Here is a 20716-nt window from a genome sequence, read left to right as displayed (position 1 = left end):
AACCAACAAGAGGGGAAAACATACTTGACTTCGTCCTCAGCAATCTGTCTGTTGCAGATGCATCTGTCCATGACAGTATTGGTAGGAATGACCACCGCACAGTCCTTGTGGAGGAGAAGTCCCGCCTTCATATTGAGGATACCCTCCATCGTGTTGTGTGGCATTACCACCGTGCTAAATGAGATAGATTTTGAATAGATCTAACAATGCAAAACTGGGCATCCATGAAGCACTGAGGGCCATCAGCAACAGCAGAATTGTACTCAGCTCTAAGCTCTGCAGTCCTGCCACATCCAGCCGTGAATGGTGGTGGACAATTAAACAACTAACAGGAGGAGGTGGCTCCACAAATATCCCCATCCTTAATGATGGGGGAGCCCAGCACATCAGTGTGAAAGATAAGGCTGAAGCAATTGCAACAATCTTCAGCCAGAAGTGCCAAGTTGATGATCCATCTCGGCCTCCTCCTGAAGTCCCCAACATCACAGATGCTAGACTTCAGCCAATTCGATTCACGCCACGTGATATCAAGAAATGACTGAAGGCACTGGATACTGAAAAGGCTATGGGCCCTGAGAATCTTCCGGCAATAGTACTGAAGACCTGTGCTCCAGAACTTGCCGTGCCCCTAGCCAAGCTGTTCTAGTACAGCTACAACACTGGCATCTACCCGGCAATGTGGAAAATTGCCCAGGTATGTCCTGTACACAAAAAGCAGAACAAGTCCAACCCGACCAATTACCACCCCATCAGTCTACTCTCAATCATCAGTAAAGTGATGGAAGGTGTCATCAACAGTGCCATCAAGCGGCACTTGCTTAGCAATAACCTGCTCAGTAACGCTCAGTTTTGGTTCCGCCAGGGCCACTCAGCTCCTGACTTCATTGGTTTAAACATGGACAAATGAGCTGAACTCAAGAGGTGAGGTGAGAGTGACTGCCCTTGACATCAAGGCAGAATTTGACCGAGTATGGCATCAAGGAGCCCTAGCAAAACTGAAGTCAATGGGAATCAGGGTGAAAACCCTCCACTGGCTGGAGTCATACCTAGCGTAAAGGAAGATGGTTGTGGTTGTTGGAGGTCAATCATCTGAGCTCCAGGACATTACTGCAGGAGTTCCTCAGGGTAGTGTCCTAGGCCCAACCATCTTCAGCTGCTTCATCAATGACCTTCCTTCAATCATAAGGTCAGAAGTGGAGATGTTTGCTGATGATTGCACAATGTTCAGCACCATTCGTGACTCCTCAGATACTGAAGCAGTCCGTGTAGAAATGCAGTAAGACGTGGACAATATCTAGGCTTGGGCTGATAAGTGGCAAGTAACATTCGCACCTCACAAGTGCCAGCAATGACCATCTCCAACAAGAGAGAATCTAACCATCTCCCCTTGACATTCAATGGCATTACCAACACTGAATTCCCCTCTATCAACATCCTAGGAACTACCATTGACAAGAAACTGAACTGGAGTAGCCATATAAATACCGTGGCTACAAGAGCAGGTCAGAAGCTAGGAATCCTGAGGCGAGTAACTCACCTCCTGACTCCCCAAAGCCTGTCCACAAGGCACAATCAGGAGTGTGATAGAATACTCTCCACTTGCCTGGATGGGTGCAGCTCCAACAACACTCAAGAAGCCTGACACAATCCAGGACAAAGCAGCCCACTTGATTGACACCCCATCTACAAACATTCACTCCCTCCACCACCGACGCACAGTGGCAGCAGTGTGTACCATCTGCAAGATGCACTGCAGCAATGCACCAAGGCTCCTTAGTCAGCACCTTCCAAACCTGCGACCTCTACCAACTAGAAGGACAAGGGCAGCAAATACATGGGAACACCACCACCTGCAAGTTCCCCTCCAAGTCACACACCATCCTGACTTGGAACTATATCGCCGTTCCTTCACTGTCGCTGGGTCAAAATCCTGGAACTCCCTTCTTAACAGCACTGTGGGTGTACCTACCCCAAATGGACTGCAGCGGTTCAAGAAGGCAGCTCACCACCACCTTCTCAAGGACAATTAGGGATGGGCAATAAATGCAGGCCTGGCCAACAATGCCCACATCCCATGAATGAATAAAAAAAATGTATCCTAGGCTGATAATGGAAGCAAGAGAAGAAATAGTGGAGGCTTTGACCATCATTTTCCACTCCTCTCTGGCTACAGGTGTGGTTCAGAGGACTGGAGGACAACTAATATTGTATCATTGTTTCAAAATGGAGAAAGGGATAGACTGAATAATTATAGGCCAGTCAGCCTAACCTTGGTGGTGGGAAAATTATTAGAAAAACTCTGAGGGATGGGAAATCTTCATTTAGAAAGACATGGATTAATCAAAGAGCATCAGCATGGATTTATTAAGGGAAGGCTGTGTCTGACCAGCTTGATTAAATTTAGGGTTGATGAGTGGAGTGCATTTGATGTAGTCCGTATGGATTTTATCAAGGCTTTTGATAAGGTTTCACATGGCAGACTCGTCATGAAAGTAAAAGCCCATGGGCTCCAAGGCAAAGTGGCAGGTAGGATACTGAGAAGTGTAGAGGAACAGAGGGACCTTGGACTGCATGTGCACAGATACCTGAAGGTGGCTGGACAGGTAGATAAGGTGGTCAAGAAGGCATACGGGATACTTGCCTTTATTAGCTGAGGCATAGAACGTAAGAGCTGGGAAGTTGTGCTGGAACTGTATAAACCACTAGTTAGGCCACAGCTGGAGTACTGCATGCAGTTCGGGTCACCACACTACAGGAAAGATGTAATTTCACTAGAGAGGGTAGAGAGGAGATTTACGAAGATGTTGCCTGGAATGGAGAATTTTAGTTATGAGGAAAGATCGGATAGGCTACGGTTGTTTTCTTTGGAACAGAGGAGGCTGAGGGGAAACCTAACTGAAGTGTATAAAATTAAAAGGGGTCTGGATAGAGTCGATAGGGAGGCCCTATTCCTCTTGTTGAAGGGTCCATAACAAGGGAGCATGGATTTAGAGTAAGAGGTAGGAGGTTTAGAGGGGATTCAAGGGGAAATGTTTTCACCCAGTGGTGGTGGGGATCTGGAACTCACTGCCTGACAGGGAGGTAGAGGCAGAAACCCTCATAACATTTAAAAAGGACTTGGATATGCATTTGAAGTGCTGTAAACTACAACTGGGATTAAGCTGGATGGCAACTTGGTGGCTGCCGTGGACACGATGAGATGGATTGCCTCCTTCTCTGCTGCAAATTTCTATGATTCTACCTGCCTGGCAACAGCAAGTAGCCAATTAAAATAATTAAATGCCCATTTATCAGCTGACTGGGGACATTGCCAGGCTCTTCCAGGTGGCAGACAGGTTCCCCACTGAGGGCCAAGCCTGGCAGGTGCCAGGAGATGGCTTGCCAGCAGCTGGCTGTGGGTGCCTCCAAGAACTCCTGTTCTAACCGTCGCGCTGGAGCAGCATTGAGCAGTGGGCCAGAGATGTGGCCACCAGCCATTCAGTGCAAGAGATTCCCCTCCACAGGCGTGGCCTAGCAGTTGTGGTCAGAGTTTTTTTAAAATTCTAACTTCTTCAGAGGCTGCCTCATGATGGAGGAGACCTCACGGTCCCCATCCAGCAATGGCAGAGCCCACCTCTGGTGGTGGGGCTGCTGCCTGCGGCCTCAGGAACCTGCCCACCATCCTAAATTGGAGTTGGCCCCTTAATTGGTCACCTCCGGGAAGATCTCCCAGCCAGGTGCCCTCTCACCAAGTGCAGGCTTGTGACTGGAAATGGTTGCACCCGTTGATTATCTTTAAATGTATGACAAGCTCCAGAAGATTGGCCTGGAATTTTATGCCCCCAAAGAGCGGGCTGGTGGCGGGGGAGGGGGGGGTTGGCATAAAATGGAGTGGGAGGCTCGGGAGCCCCTTCACGACCCACTCCTGCCTTCGCCATCATTTTACGCGGGGCGGCGGCTTCAAGAAACGGCCCGCCTGCCCCAGGCCAGTCAAGGCCCTTAAGTGGCCAGTTAACAGCTACTTAAGGGCCTCTGCCTGCCGCCACAGAGATTTTACTGTTGGTAGGTGGGCGGCCCAGGTCTGACAAAAGCCACCTGTAAAAAGTAGACGGCCTTCTGACTGCTTGGGGGTGGTGGTGGGCCCTCCTGAACAGGCACCCTGTGCCCAATGGAGGGCTGCTCCTGATGCCCTAACTACCCCTAACACCCAACACACCCCAATCAACACCCCTTGCCTCACTGGGGCACAACCAATCACCCCTGGCGGGGCCACAAAAACTTACCTCTTTTCCGTCCTCTCTGTCATTTGATCTTGAAGCTGGGCTGCAGTCCCAGCAGTGGCCACTGCTCCCGGCCGGCAGCTCCATTAGGCGGTCCTGCCTCAATGAGGTGGAAGTCCCGCTTAAGACCAATTAAAGGCTGGGGGCCACAAAATCCGGTCTGGATCCCCAGGCCTGGTGGAGGAGGGATCGCCACTGACCTTTCAGTCAGTGGATGGCTCCCATCTGACAAGCGCAAAATTCCGGCCATTGTTTCTTTGACCTGTTACCCAACCCAGAAAAGGGACTGCTGATGTCTGATGCCTCTTCAAGCAGGATGCTACTGAAGGCCTGTTGGTCCCTCTGACTCTTAATTCATTGCATACAGTAACGTCTTGACTAATCCAATTTAACCTGAAGACATTCTCTGGATTTGGTCAAGGCTTGTACTGTTTTAAGATACACACCATGAAACAATAGTTTCTGTTAGCAGTAAGCCAATAATAAGTAATCAGTTAAAAGGTTGCATAAGTTCAAAGCATTGCTAACCTGGGCTGGACTCAATCCCTAAACCTTGGTCTGAGCTTCCACAGAGCCAGTTGTGTTCTGATCTCAAAAAAGAAGAAATACCAACAGAATTGGTATTTATTCAAAGCAGTTTATCTACTGTCCCTAATTTTATAAAAATAAGAAAAGACCAGTTGGACCTTATTCTTCTAAACCTTACCTCTTTCATCCTACCTTCAAGCTGCATTTTGAATGCCTCCAATATCTCTGTCTCTTACTTATTAGATTATACCAAAAACCCCTGAATAAAGAAGCTCATCTTAATATTGGCCCCAAATTTACTTTTGAATTTATATCTTGTCCTATTTACTTGAAGATGATCTTCTGACTTTACCTGATCTATCCATTCTATTTAATATTTGGCATACCTCAATGAGGCTGATCTAAGGCATCCTCTATATGTTTTACAATATCCTTTGTCTGCATGGCTTTCAAATTTTTGTGTCATCTGCAAATTTGACAAGCTTCCAATTTGAAATCTTTGTCATATATACAATAGCAACTTGCACTTATGCAGTGCCTTTAATACAGTAACTAGCCCCAAGGTGCTTCACCGGAGCATTATCAAGCAAAATATGATACTGACCTGCATAAGGATATATTAGGAAAGATGACCAAAAGCTTGGTCAAATAGATAGATTTTAAGGAGTGGCATGAAGGATGAGAGAGATTGGTAGCGAAGTGGAGAGGCTTCGAGGACATAGGCAGCTGAAGGCACGGCTGCCGATGGTAGAGTGATGATGATCGGGGATGTGCAAGAGGGCAGAATTGGAGGAACACAGAGATCTCAAAGTATTGAAGGCCAAGAGAAGAAGGGAGAGGCTATGGAGGGACTTGAAAACAATAATGAGAATTTTAAAATTGAAGCATTGCTGGATCTGGGCCAATGTAGGTCAGTGAGCACAGGGGTGAGAAGTGAATGGAAATTGGTGAAACAGATTTGAATCAGGACAAGTTGACGAGGATGCGAGGCGAGAGGCTGGCCAGGAGAGCACTGGAATAGTACAACTTTGAATGCATGGGTTATCTGTTTAATCAAGACATTTCCTCTAATCTGGGGTTAAAAAAACACGTTTCCTCGCATGAATTGATGCATTTCACATTTCTAACATCACACTCCATTACTTCTGGGTCTTGTAGTGGAATGCAATATTCATTTTGTGCCATATAATTTCAACATTTGATGCATGAAAAATCAAATTAGCACTATCTCTGATTTAAGACTTAAGGATTAATTATTTCCTTCGTTTCCTTTCTTAGGCTTTCATTTGGCAGGTTCATATGAATTTGTTTCAACATAAACAACAATGGAACAGTGGTCTGTTCATCAAAGTAGTGTGGAAAAGAAAGCCAGTAATTTAAATTCCTGTCTGACCAAAGTAGTGCTGCTGCTGAACATCTAAGGTAGTTTGTTTCTTTTGACTTTCTGTATTGTGAACTTGACGATATTTCAAGTTGATTTGGAATTTTCTTTTTCCAAAGAGAGTAACCCAGATCAAGCATGTTGTGTGATTGCCTTTAACAGTGAAAGCCTTTGAAGATCATTTTGGTCATTTTGAGTAAAGCAACAGAGTATGTTAGCTGGCTGAAGGGAGAGCAACATAAACTGAATGTAGAGAGGGAGAAACTTCAGAAAAAAACAGCAACAGATGAGACCCAAACTCTCTGGGCAAGAGTTGTCAAACCACTGAGACAATCGATGGACTTTTGAGCCTCTATATCTGTAAACTTCACAATCTCTATCCATATGCAAATAATTTCAATGTTATATAATTTCATGTGTTTTTGCTTTTAGCATACGAGACTTATCTTTAGAAAGAAGGGGGATGTTTTGTGATTGCCTTTAAGAGTGATGCCTCTTTAAGATCTTAGTATGCTAATGAGCTGAGTGCCAGGCTGCAGTCATGTGACTACATGCCAGTCTCACTCTATTGCTGTAACACCAAGAGGCAAGTCCTATATATCTTTAGTTCTGCCCTGTACATACTTGTTAGCTGTTAATAAACCTGTTTGAGATCTTCAATCAACTGAACTCCATGCATCTCATTTATGTTGCATCAGACAACATAAAAATCTTCTCATTAAAAAGCACAATGAATAGAAGTCTAAATCTAATGAGGCATTGGGAAGCACTTTCAGTACTGCCTCCCTCCCCTGTAACCTCTACCACTAAGAAGGACAAAAGCAGCAACATCACTGAGCATCGTCACCTCCCAATTCCCCTTTAAATCACACACCATCCCCTCTCTGGGGCATATACCACTGATCCAGCATTACCACTGAGTCAAAATTTGCATAGGATCAACATGAGAATACTATCACCACGAGGACTGTAGAGGTTCAAGGAGAAGAACCACCATCACCTTTTCAGGACAACTATCAGGACAACTAATATTAGCAATAAATTTGGACTTGCCAATGTCACACTTATCCTGAGAACAAATGATAAAAATAGCATACATTTTTCCATTCTCTGTGAATTCACACAATCTATGGGACTGTAAACTAATGGTAAGTGTTGTTGCTAAATAACATTGTATAGAAAATTAACTTTCTGCAAGGGGAGATGTTTTGTTAATAATTTTAAGAATGTATTCCTTAGGCCACAGTTGTTTCCATTAGCTAATTAGCTTGCTCTATATTTAGTAATTTTGCTGTCTTTGTGAATGTCAGTCAAGGAGATGAAGACTAATCTTTCTAATCCATAAAGCTTAATCTGTTCAGATAAATACAGATCTGATGTCAGTTTGTGCAGTGTTCAGAGAGCCAGAAGAAGTCTTATATAGTTCTTTGCTTTTTCTAGTTGCGTGGTGGAAATGGGAAACACCAGAAGTAGTGCCCTATCCAAAGATATCTTGGAAGACCTCAAGCTCAACACCAAGTACAAAGAAAAAGAGCTCTCCTTATGGTACCAGACTTTCCTGAAAGAATGTCCAAATGGTCTGATCACCATGGAACAATTTGAGAAGATCTATTCTGGCTTCTTCCCAGATGCGGACCCCAAAGCTTATGCCCAACATGTCTTCAGGAGCTTTGACACCAACAGTGATGGGACTTTGGATTTTAAGGAATACATCATTGCCCTTCACCTCACCTCCTCTGGAAAGACTTCACAAAAGCTTGAGTGGGCTTTCTCTCTCTATGATGTGGATGGCAACGGCACAATCAACAAGCAAGAAATACTGGAAATCGTCAAGGTACAGTTGTTTTGTAAATCAATGCAAAAATTGCATATTGTCAGTTTTACAAATTGGCAAAAGATTACATTACTCAATTTCCATTATGAAGTTACTTTCTTCTCGCCATTTCCCCTCAATGTTCACCATTCGTCTGCTGAGAATATTTTTCAGGTAGTCCTTCCAATCAAGGTCTGCTGTGTAACCAGTGGCCATAAGCTGGAGCAAAGAAGACTGAGGTGATGAATGACCCAACTATATTTGTTTTCTCCTCTTAGTGGAGAAGATCTTCATCTTTCCCGAAGAAAATCTGGGGCCTCCCATTTTAAGCAACAGCATCATGCATTCTACCATTATGTAACTTATTTAAAATTTTGAAGTAACTTTAAATCATGCATTAATTATATAAAGATCTTGAAATGCTTTGGCTTATATAGCACCATAACACAAGCCCATGACATCCTTAGGCAATTTGCTTTTGAAGTGCAGTCACGATTAAGTAGCTGGACCTAGCAGAAAATGTGCTTGTAGCAAGATCCCACAAACAGCAAATGAATGAACGACCAGATGATTTGTTTCTTTGTGGTGTTGATTGTAGGTGGAACATTAGCCTAGTTACTGGGAGAATTCCCTGATCTTATTTGAATACTGTCATGGGATCTTACACACTAATTTTGTAGTACAATCATAATTTTAAAGGTAAAATACATACATCAGTAATTCTATCTAAATATATAGTATCAATAATAAATAAACTATTCTGCTCATCTTTGAATGTGAATGTGTGTATTTATATTGCAATAGTAGAAGAATTATTAAATTGAAGGAGACTGACTAAATGCACAGTAGAGGTCCTAAATAAATATAGGGGAAATATGGAAGAGTTCTTAGCGGCTTACCCAATGTCACTCTTTCAGTTGCATTTCAAAATTACATGAATATCTATGATGACTTCAGTGTGTTTTATGCTCCGACAGGAATTCTTAAGTAGATTAAAGCTCAAAGTGAATCAGTTCTTTGTCCTTCATTGCACACAGCGTTGGAATAATCCTGACCAAAAATGCAGGGGATGGCAGTTGGGATGCGACATTTGGCCTTTTTTTTTTACTACATTTCAAAGTACTTCATTGGCTGGAAAACACTTTGAAACATGAAAGGTGTTAATTAAATACATGGGGGCCAAAATTTGATAGCACCCAAAAACAAGTGCAGGGATCATGATGCGCATGTTCCTTCCAATGCAGGCAAAATTCATGCAACCTGCTGATTTACATTACAGCTGTGTGCAGTCCTGTGCTAAATGTGCTGTTGAGTGGCTGTATGCCTCAATAGGGGGCCCTAGTATGTGTGAGGCTATTGAACTTAAAGTTAGCCTACACTACTTAAAATCAGCTTGTACCTCGAAAAAGGGAGGTCCATTCTGGCAGGTGCAGATGCTGGAAGTGGCTGAGAAAGACAGAATGAGCAGGTAGAACACTGACTAATGGCACCACATGGCAGAGAGTGTGCTCCAAGGTTCTCTGATGCAGCACTGGAGGCTTTGGTGCAGGAGACCCTCAAAATCAGCTCTAAGTAGGCAATGGAAGCAGATAGTTATTGTGGTCAATGCAACCATTGTAGCCCAAAGGAGTTCAATGGCCTCACGCAAGTGCTCAAGATCAGAGAATTAATCTTCAAATGCCATATTCCTACAACTGAACCACTAGCCTCAAATACTGCTCAATTCAGCAAACCCCTTCACTCACCTACCAACAACCTCCATCAATCATGACTCATACCTCACAAACTTAGCATTGTTGCAAGCCTCACACATATATCTCACAGTTTGCACACACTGCCAGCTATTGAACCATGACAGGCACATCACCCAAACACATAACCATGCACTTACTGACACACTTCCCTTTCTCTTGCAGAATCAGGTGGCATATAATGGGAGGCAGCAGCACCTAAACAGCGGGGGACAGACATGGTTCCATGGTTCCTCACCTCCATGAAGGAGAGAGTGGTCGCCATCAATGGAGTTGAAACCATTGAAAATGATGGTGTGCTCAGACCTAATTCTCCTTCTCAGCTCCCACTGCCCCGCCATCTCACAATTTCTTCTGATTTACAAGCTGTATATGCTGTAACCATCCACCCCACACCCCGTCCCCTCAACATAACCCTACCCTTGTGTCTTTCTCCTTTCAGATACCCAAGAACTGCCACCTAGCTGTGGTGGAAGACCAAGTGTTGGAAGAGCAGGAAGACAATGATGAAGAAGAAACACTGTCATTCACTCTTACACTCACAGTCACGAGCTCAGATAATGACACTGCGTGAAATTTAGAGGTCATTTAGAGGCAGGATCTGCATATGGTGAGACACTGGGCACATGTGGCCTGGAGCCAGGGCAGGGGACATGAGTAGCACAGGTGCCAGCTTGCCGGAGGGTAAGGTTGCACTTGAGTTCTGCTGCAGTGGACTCAGATGAGGACTTTGATGAGGCAGAATACAGCAGAAGGCTGATGGGTATGCACACAGAAATTCTTGGTGAATTGGCAAGTCTGCCAGGAAGCCTGTGGTTAATGTCAAGCAGCATGGAGAAATCCGGTGCCAACTTTGTACAGGACTTTTTGCAAAGCTTGGAACCCATTGTTTCCAGTGTGGAAGTGCTGACCAATTCTATGAGGACACTTGCAGACCAAGCATGATGTAGCGTCTGATAGCTGATGTCTCAGTTTCCATTGCAGCACCAGCAGAACCCACACAATATCTAGGTGCTGAAGTGGAACCTCAGACTGAAGTCATGAAAGCTTAGACTGCTGCAAACATACCTGTGAATACCAGTGTTCAAAGGGTCTTGCAGGGTGTCAAAGCAGTCCAGCAATCTGTCCTCCAACACTAGGATTGCTGAGAATGGCAGTGGCTCCAGGGTGCACGAACCTGTTGCCCTCTCTCAGAATGACAGCATTCGTCCTCTCACCACTGCCACTCAGCCATTGCCCTTGCTGTTGCCTGTCAGCCTGTCAGCCCAGACTGCCTCCGCCCCAGACCAGATGGTGCAGAAGCTGGGCCTTCTAGGGCCAGAGCTGCTAGAGGTCATCTTGCAAGGTCATCTACAATCTTCACCATTGAAAGTCAGCAGCCTTCCACCAGCCATGCTGCAGCCACTGGGGAAGCACTGCATAGGAGCACTAGGTCAGGTAAAGGCACACAGAAGACAGGCACTAAGGAAATGCGCAAGGGTGATTAGTTGACTTTTGAACTTTGGACAGTTTTCCTTATAAAGTACGTTTGTTTTATGATGTCATTTATTTCAGCATTGTGGCCAAGAGGATCAGTGACAGAGGAATGGTAATGTGTGTGACTGTAGTTGATTGGGGAATTGGGGTTGCATTCTCTCGTACTGCAGTGGGATGAGTCGATTATTAACACCAGGCCAGAAAGGGAATGTATTGGCCGCATCCTCCCTTCCTCCTGCTCCTCCTCCTCTTCCTCAACTGCTCATTGTATACCAGGTGCAAGAGCTGTGCCCTTGTGATGGTGAAGATGTGCAGTATGTAGCAAGCCACAATGAATCTTGAGACATGCTCTAGTGAGTATTAGGGTGCAGCAGAAGCATTGTTTAAGCACACTAATGGTCTGCTCAATGACATTTTGAGTGGTAGCATGGCTTTTGTTATATGCATGCTGTCCACGTGTACATGGGTTGTGCATCAGAATCACGAGCCAGGTGGACAGTGGATAACCCTCGTCATCTAGTAGCTATTCTCTGATTTGTTATGGTGGCTCAATTGCAGATGGTAGACTGGATTGCTGCAGGATGAAGGCATCATGACACAATACCACCTGCATAATGCGCTAGGTGTAGTCGCACACCAGCTGAACATTGAGGGAGGGGAATCCCTTCTGGTTGCAGCACATCTCAGAATTTACACGCAGCACCGACAAAGTGACATGAAGACACGTACTTACTCTGCCTGCCTCTCTCTGGCAAGAGAGAACGAAGTGCATTCTGCTCTCCTTGTATACAGAGCCTCAGTGATGTCCCTTATAAAATGGTGGACGGAACACTGGGAAATGTTGGGAAAAGCAACTGCTCCAGCCTGGAAGAAGCCCGCTGCATGCATGTTCATGCCATGGTCATGGTCATCTTCCTAGTCACTGGCAATGCCATCCTCGCCCTGCTCTGAGTCTGCAGTTCTGCCTGCGACAAATGGCAGATTTCATTGAGCACCTCCTAGTGCAGTGGAGACGTCAGACACACTGTTCCTTACTGAGGTTCAGGTAGGAGAATTGCTTCCTGAAGAACCTGCATGGATATGGCCTCCTGCTGAGGGCCCTTCTCCCCCCCTCCTCCTCCTCTGTAACACGTCTGCCCATTCTCCCTGTCATGCTACAGACCAAGGGGAATACAAATTATTGCACCCATGTCTGAGATCAAGTGGTGTGAGTAGAACACTTAAAGGTCTTCACCACATGCCGCATCACTCCCTGTAGATTGCACTAACTTTAAGTAGCAGTATAAACCTCCAACCATTGCTACTAACTCAGCAACTGCAAATAGAAATCCATCAGCAACTGACCTGAAATTGGTTGATAATTCCTTTAAATAGCACTGGCAGGGGGGAGGGTCCTTTCTGCTGCTGAACACATGTTCAGCTGTGTGAGGTTAAGAGATGGTGTTAGCTGAAGCGTTCGGGTTGAAAATGGCACTGCAACATCAAATCAGCATTACATGCCGACTGATGTCATGATCCGCCTACTCTGCATACTTTTGGTCTCAGTGCCTGTGCTAACGCCCTTACCTAGTGCAGCCAGTACTACACACACATCGCAGGCTCCATTCTGGATCTGAAATGTCAGCCGAAGCACCAAAAATACGGGTTCTTTGCCCTGTGGTTGGCTGCAGAGAGTTAAAAGAAAGGAAGAGTTATTGGGCCCGGTCACCATCCAGTCATTCCTGCTAGAAGATGCATGAGAACATCAGATGAGAACAAGGCTGAACCCAACTGTGATGGCTTTTGTGGTTGAATGGCATGCATAGTTCAGGCTAGTAAATGAAAAATAGCAATGATTATGAGGTACTGGAGGGTGCTTTGAACTGTACAATGATCTTTAGGAGAGGAAGGAAAACAAAGGGTGATAATTTGGAAAATAAAATTGAGTTATTATCTTCCATTTATTGATAGTTGTTTAGGTTGCTTACAAGTAAATACAGTTGGATTTAATTTGTTATCAGTCTCTGTTAGAAAAACAAATATTGTATGTGTACATCTGTGAAAAGGTAAGTACCGATGGTTATGTCCTGTGTAGAATTATTGTAATAATCTGTCAGGCTCGTTGCCGCTTTAGTGAAATTAGTTCTTCACTCTCCCGCAGGCAATATTTAAAATGACAAATGAGGAAGAACAGAAGACCCTGCCAGAGGATGAGAACACGCCAGAGAAGAGGACTGATAAAATCTGGGCGTATTTTGGCAAGAAAGAAAATGGTAAAATGAGGGGGCTGGGGCAGGAGAAAACTGCCCACTTCAGAGCTGGTGCACTTCCTGCAATAAACTGCTCTAAATTGACATTAGGAGGTGCACAAGTTTTAATTTTGTGATCACTTTGCCCCTGTAAAGTTAGATATCTTCCTTTTCATAATTACTATCCCATCTATGGCCTAAGAGTAAATTAGCAGAAATCAAAATCTCGAACTGACAGTCAGAATGGATTTGTAAAGTCTGTGTGATTTCCCCACACACACCCTTAATTTGCACTGATGATAGAGTCTGTATCTAATAATGGGAGAGTGTTAGGAATTCGTATCTACAAGCGCATATCTGCACCAAGGAAGTTGTCAAGATGTCAAAGATTAGGAGAAATAGAGTGAACAAGAACACGGAGCAGTACTCTGCCTGTTGCCATTCATAATCCTTAAATGTCTGGTGCTGTTTAGTACATTGACTACTGCTTTCATACACACACACATTAACAAACTGACTGAATCAAGTTTTGAAGCTTTAAATCATCACCTGCTTATCAGCAACCAGATCGTTACTAGGACAATGTTATAAAATAGGTATGATGAGTGATAAAATTAAAACTGGCATGTTCAGAAATCTAAAATGAAAATAGAACATTCTGGAAATGCTCAGGTTCTTCAGCACCTGAAAGAGAAAGAGAAGTTAGTATGTTGCTTTAACTGTTGAGTGTAACTGAGGCTGCTATCAAAAGGATTAAACTATCTTACCTTTTCCGAATGCTAAGTGAACCATTTCCGGCACTTTCTCGTTACCTCGTTACTGGATGCCGTTGCTGGTGATACCTATGTTTACTTAAAATGGCTCATATATTTCAAAACGTATTGCTGTTTCATGAAACACTTCCATTTCACAATTTACATTACAAACAACCAATATTAAAAAATGGAGGCTGCCAAAATTGTACAAAGTATATTGAAGCGAAAGTTTATTTTACATGTATGTACTTTTTAATTGGATGTCCTTTTTCACAGATAAATTATCGGAAGGGGAGTTTATTCAAGGCACCATGGAAAACAGAGATATTCTCCGACTGATACAGTTTGAACCTCAGAAAATGAAAGGAAAGCTAAAGACGAAATAGCTTTCACCTGGGAAGCAATTTTTCCAAAGACTGTTCCAAGACTGTTTACAAGTTACATATTTCTACATAATGTAGTGCAAGAGCTGTACATTTAAATACTCAAAATATTTCACCGTACACTTTCATTTTAATATACACATGTATTTTACAAAGCTTATTACACACACTGAATGTGACCGAGATTTTCCTAATCTGAAGTGATGGTTAAAGCCTGTTAATCCTCAATGTCATTTCCTGAAACCTGTCTGATAACTTTTATGGATGTTCGGGTCCCAAATAAATTACATATAATTCTGTAATGTGCACGTGGCTTATTGCATTTAATGAATGTGAATTTATGTGGATTTTCTTTGTCAATCTTCCAGTTGCAAAATTTGGAGCGATCTTAATCTAATGATGGTTATGCACCTAGAATTGTAAGAGGTGATTTTTTTAAGATCATGAAGTTGAGTTTGATGCAAAAGGAACTGTTCTAGCATAAGGTGAAACCCATTGATATTCAAGATATACTGTGATATGTATAGGGTGAACATAGATTTGGATCTGGAGCTCTAGGTTTTATTGAATTTCAAATACAAAATCTGGATTTAGATTTAGATTCCTGCTCTTTATTTCTGTAATCTAGCTCTAGATATTTTATTGAAAGACTGTGGCTTCTCAATTTGGGGAACTTCTTTGATCATCCGTCAATAAACATGTTTTTGATCAGCAACACAGGGTTATCTGGGGTCAGGTCCCAGCCCACAAGGAAATATTTAAAAAAAAAGAAACTTAGTTGGCCCTTTTCTGGCCCCAGTCCAGGTTTCACTGGTGGCTCCAGCACTGTGCACAATTTGAATGTGTTTTTTGGGTTAATATTGCATCAGGGTCTGAATTATGTCTTCAACCCCTGGCATTTCAATAGTCTAAAAGCCCCGCCAGCCTGCAGCGAGTAGCCTTGCTGCTCTCGCAAACTCAGGAGTCAAACGAGTAGGTAGCTCAAAAGTGGCAAAGACACAGCAGGTAATGACTGGCAGCCATTTTAACCCCTCGCCCACAGTGTTCCTCATCAGGTGGGCAGGTTAAAATGGGGGCACGTGTCTCCAGCGTATTTGCGTTCTGGCATTAACAGCACCTTGTGACTGACATGGACAGCGACACAACGATGCTCTCACCTCACTGAATGTATCCGAGTGAACAGTTTACAAATGGCACCGACAGCACTTTGAATGTTACACGTGGGCCCAAAGTAAACACTTGACCTACTGCTACTAACCACACACCCACACACGGATGTGAATAGCTGAAGAGGGCCAATTTGGAAACACCAAAATGGATTTGGATATTTGCAGCCTTTTAGAGCTCCTTCCGATGACCTGTGCTGAGCAAATAACATTTGGATTCATGATTGCTGAAAGACTCCAGGTGTATCTGTATTTGCTGTGTTTTTAAACTTATGCACCTCTCTGTTGCATTAAGCATCCCAGTTGTTTACGCTGACACAGCTTTGGTGTTAATTTTGGCTAGAGACAGCATCTGTGAATGTGCGAGGCTGTTGGCAGTAACCGGACGAACAGAATCCCTTGCCATTATCTAAACATTCTTTGGTCAAGGCAATATATTTGTCTTGGTTCTCAGATACGTGGGTGCCATTTCATCGATTAACTTATGATTTTAATTTATTTTAGGCCACAGGTGAAGTATAAAGTTGATGGCAACATGGCAAATAGGAAGAAAATCTAAATACTGGAGAGCTGGAAATCAGAAATAAAAATGCGCGAAACACCAGCCGGTGAAGAGCGCGAGAGAGAAACAGAACCAATGCTTCAGGTCAATGACCTTGCATTAGAACTCTGCTCCAAAAGAGAGAACTTGAAGTTTCACCTCTGTTTTCCTGTCTCCTCAGATACTACCTGACCCCTTGAGGGTTTCAAGCATTTTTTTATTTTTATGGCAAACTGGAAGTTTGTTCCAGTTCAGAAGTAAGACCACACAGTGCTACAAAAATGGCATAACTCAGTATTTCTGTCAGCTTTTGGTTGATCAATCCTATCAAGTTACCACTCCACCAATGTGCTGTACTGCTGGGATCCACATCCAGTTCATTCAGTGAGTGCTGCCTTAGTGTCAACAACAGGTTGTGTTGATTAGCATGACTTATCTCACGTCCTAATTTCATATAGTTGGTACAACATTCAAACCAACTTCCTTTATTTTTTTAACATTTCTCATTTTAAAAAAAAATCTCAAATATTTTACAGAGTGGAAGAGAAGAGTGAAGGGGAACGAAAGCTGAGGTAAGAAGTTAGGAAGTGGAGTTGAAAGCAAACTCAAACAAAAACATTCATTTTAGAGGACTTGCAAATGCAAGCAAGGTAGAAGAACTTAGGGAGGAAGTTCCAGAGAGCAGAAGCATAGTGGCTGAAAGAGCGATCAGCAAAGTTGGAGCAAAGATGCAAAGGCTGAGGATTGGACTAATGTGGGAGGATCACGGAGGGGACCTGGGGTGGGTAGTGTCAGTGGATCGCTGAGTTGGATGGGGTGAGGTCATGGAAGAATTTGAACATGAAGAAGAGGATCTTAAAACCAATTTGGTGGGAATGGGGGTGAGAGCAGAACATTCTGAATGAAATATAATGTGTGGAGACTGACTGGGAGAGCAATTAAGAAGTACAGCTTTAAGGTGATAAGGTTTTGACAGCAGTGAGGGAGAAGTAGGGTCAAAGGCAGGAGATGTTGCAAAGTGGAAGAAACTGGTTTAGATAATGGAATGGATGTGAAGAAGGAAGCTTTGGACTCAAGCATTTGTGGGATTACCTTTAAGAGTGATGTCCCTTTAAGATCTTAGTATGCTAATGAGCTTAAGTACCAGGATGTTGGCCATGTGACTACATGCCAGTCTCACTCTGTAACACCAAGAGGCAAGGCCTGTAAATAGATAGCTCTGTGCTGTATATACTTGTTAGCAGTTTAATAAACCTGTTTGAGATCTTCAGTCAACCTGAACTCCATGCTTCCTATTTATGTTGCATCAGACAACATAAGAAGCTTCTCATTACACAAATATACATTCTGCAATAAGGTGGGAGTAGGCAAGAGGGCACTCAGGAGGAGGCACTCAGAGAGATAAGAAAAATATTGAAAAAGAGTGATTAGATTGCTGTACATTTCAAGGCTGTCGTGTTTATATGTGAATGTGCAAAGTGTTGGAAATAAAGCTGGGGAATTGAAGCCACTAATTAGAATGGACAGTCATAATGTTGTAACCTTGACAAAGGTTGTGTTTAGCCAAGGCAAGAATGGGAATTAAATATTTCCAGCTATAACATTTTCAGGCGATACAGAGAAGTAAAGAAAAGGAATGGTGGGTGACCTAATTAATTCAAAACAGGAGCACAGCCACGGAAGGGGAGGTTTTTACTGATTGTGGTGCTCAGACAGAATTTGTTTGGGCAAAGTTAAGAAATAGTTAGGGATCTGTTCCCATAAAGGGGGCATATTGAAGACTACCATTTAAAATTTAACTCTGGCTGGCTGGGTTTCCCAAGCCTTGGAAAATGAAACAGCTACAGCAAGGTGAGGATTGCTGGATTCAACCTTTCCACTTACCTGCTGGATTCTACGTACCTGCCCTGCCAACCCCTGTGAATGGACACACCCTCTGACCCTCCGATCTCCTCTGACCTCCTCTCCGAGGCCTACAACCCCATCCCACGAGACCTCCGACCTCCCTGAGACCTCTGGTCTCACCTCACGAGGTCTCTGACAATCCTCCGGTCCTCTGACCTCCAACTCTGTCACCACCCCACCCCCCACTCTAACAACCCAACCTCCGATCCATCAGCCCTCTGATTTCTGATGCTTCCCTTTGACCCTCCCTGGGAGTGGACCCCTTTTTAGGATTGGACTCTGCCCCCCCAGGATCAGATTGTCTCCCTCTTCACCCACTCCACACCGAGGATCATGGATCGGACCCTGTCTGGACTGGACTTCCTCCTGGAATTAGGGGTCAGACACCGCAGGCTGCATGTTATCGGCTTGCCGCCGATATTTTTCGCGGGAGCTCATTTAAATGGAAGGGGTGGAACAGCTGCCCCCATTGACGTAGAGAGGGTGGCTGCTCCGCCCCGGAAATGGCATCTGGTGCCACCGCACAGACGCTGGCGCAATTTTTAAAGGACTTCAAGCACTGACTGGCAATTTGAATTTTTAAAAAGAGCAGCACTTTCAATTTAAATAAGAACATCAAAGCCCCTCTTCTACCCCACCCCATGATAAAACAAGATATTTATTTCCTTCTCCCCCGACAAACCATTTTCGCCGGTACCGACCTTAGGAAGGGTGTTGCAGGATTTTGACCTAGCGAGAGCGAAGGAACGGTGATATAGTTCCAATGCAGGACAGTGTGTGGCTTGGAGGGGAACTTGCAGGTGGTGGTGTTCCCATGCATGTGCTGCCCTTGTCCTTCTGGTTGGTAGAGGTTGGGGGTTTGGAAGATGCTGCTGAAGGAGCCTTGGTGAGTTGCTGCAGTGCATCATGTAGATGGTACACACTGCTGCCACTGTGCATTGGTGGTGGAGGGAGTGAATGTTGAAGGTGGTGGATAGGGTGCCAATCAAGTGGGCTGCTTTGTCCTGGATTGTGTCGAGCTTCTTAAGTGTTGTTGCAACTGCACCCATCCAGACAAGTGGAGAGTATTCCAACACAGTCGTGACTTGTGCCTTGTAGATACTGGACAGGCATTGAGAAGACAGGAGGTGAATTACTCACCACAGAATTCCCAGCCTCTGACCTGCTCTTGTAGCCACAGCATTTATGTCGCTGGTCCAGTTCAGTTTCTGATCAATGGTAACCCCCAGGATATTGATAGTGGGGGATTCAGTGATGGTAATGCCTTTGAACATCAAGGGAAGATGGTTAGATTCTCTCTTGTTTGAGATGGTCTTTGCCTGACACTTATGTGGCGTGAATGTTACTTGCCACTTATCAGCCCAAGCCTGGATGTTGTCCAGGTCTTGCTGCATATAGACCTGGGCTGCTTCAGTATCTGAGGAGTCCCAAATGGTGCTGAACATTGTGCAATCATCAGCGAACGTCCCCACTTCTGACCTTATGATTGAAGGAAGGTCATTGATGAAGCAGCTGAAGATGGTTGGGCCTAGGGCACTACCCTGAGGAACTCCTGCAGTGATGTCCTGGGACTGAGATGATTGACCGCCAACAACCACTAGCATCTTCCTTTGAGCGAGGTATGACTCCAAGTAGCGGAGAGTTTGCTCCCTGATTCTCATTGACTCCAGATGTGCTCGATCTCCTTGATGCCATACTCTGTCAAATGCTGCCTTGATGTTAAGGGCAATCTGGAGTTCAACTCTTTTCTCCATGTTTGGACCAAGTCTGTAATGAGGTCAGGAGCTGAGTAGCCCTGGTGGAACCCAAACTGAGCGCTGTGAGCAGGTTATTGCTGAGCAAGTGCTGCTTGATAGCACTGTCGAGGATGCCTTCCATCACTTTGCTGATGATCAAAAGTAGACTGATGGGGTGGTAATTAGCCTGATTAGATTTGTCCTGCTTTTTGTGTACAGGACATACCTGGGCAAATTTCCACATTGGCGAGTAGATGCCAGTGTTGTAGCTGTACTGGAACAGCTTGGCTAGGGGTGTGGCTGGTTCTGGAGCACTAGTCTTCAGTACTATTGCCGGAATATTGTCAGGGCCCATAGCCTTTGCAGCATCCAGTGCCTTCAGCCATTTATTGATATCACATGGAGTGAATCAGATTGGCTGAAGACTGACATCTCTGATGCTGGGGATCTCAGGAGGAGGCCGAGATGGATAATCCACTTGGCCCTTTTGGCTCGAAGATGGTTGCAAATGCTTCAGCCTTGTCTTTTGCACTGATGTGCTGGGCTCCATCATCGTTGAGGATGGAGATATTTGTGGAGCCTCCTCAGTTGTTTGATTGTCCATCACCATATAGGACTAGATGTGGTAGGACTGCAGAGCTTAGATCTGATCTGTTGGTTGTAGGATCGTTTAGCCCTGTCTATTGCATGCTGCTTCTGCTGTTTGGCATGCAAGTAGCAATGTGTTGTAGCTTCACCAGGTTGACACCTCATTTTGAGCTATGCCTGGTGCTGCTCCTGGCATGCCCTTCTCC

The 20716-nt window shown here is 44.4% G+C and overlaps 1 protein-coding gene across 5 annotated transcripts in view; it reads left to right on the top strand.

Annotated features, from left to right (window-relative positions):
- Positions 1 to 14743, top strand: part of LOC137384234 (S-modulin-like) — a 34545-nt gene extending 19802 nt beyond the window's left edge. For 4 of the 5 annotated variants that reach the window (XM_068057949.1, XM_068057948.1, XM_068057946.1 and 1 more), the window contains 4 exons: positions 6066 to 6209; positions 7609 to 8002; positions 13349 to 13460; positions 14468 to 14743. In XM_068057949.1, the coding sequence (XP_067914050.1) occupies positions 7622 to 8002; positions 13349 to 13460; positions 14468 to 14577 (603 nt within the window). In that variant the 5' untranslated portion in view covers positions 6066 to 6209; positions 7609 to 7621 and the 3' untranslated portion in view covers positions 14578 to 14743. The remainder of the gene's footprint in view (positions 1 to 6065; positions 6210 to 7608; positions 8003 to 13348; positions 13461 to 14467) is intronic. The other variant, XM_068057950.1, reaches the window with a different exon arrangement.
- Positions 14744 to 20716: the final 5973 nt, after the last annotated feature.

Source organism: Heterodontus francisci, chromosome 26, assembly GCF_036365525.1.
Source record: "Heterodontus francisci isolate sHetFra1 chromosome 26, sHetFra1.hap1, whole genome shotgun sequence".
NCBI lineage: Eukaryota > Metazoa > Chordata > Chondrichthyes > Heterodontiformes > Heterodontidae > Heterodontus > Heterodontus francisci.
This window is presented reverse-complemented; position numbering and strand designations above follow the sequence as displayed.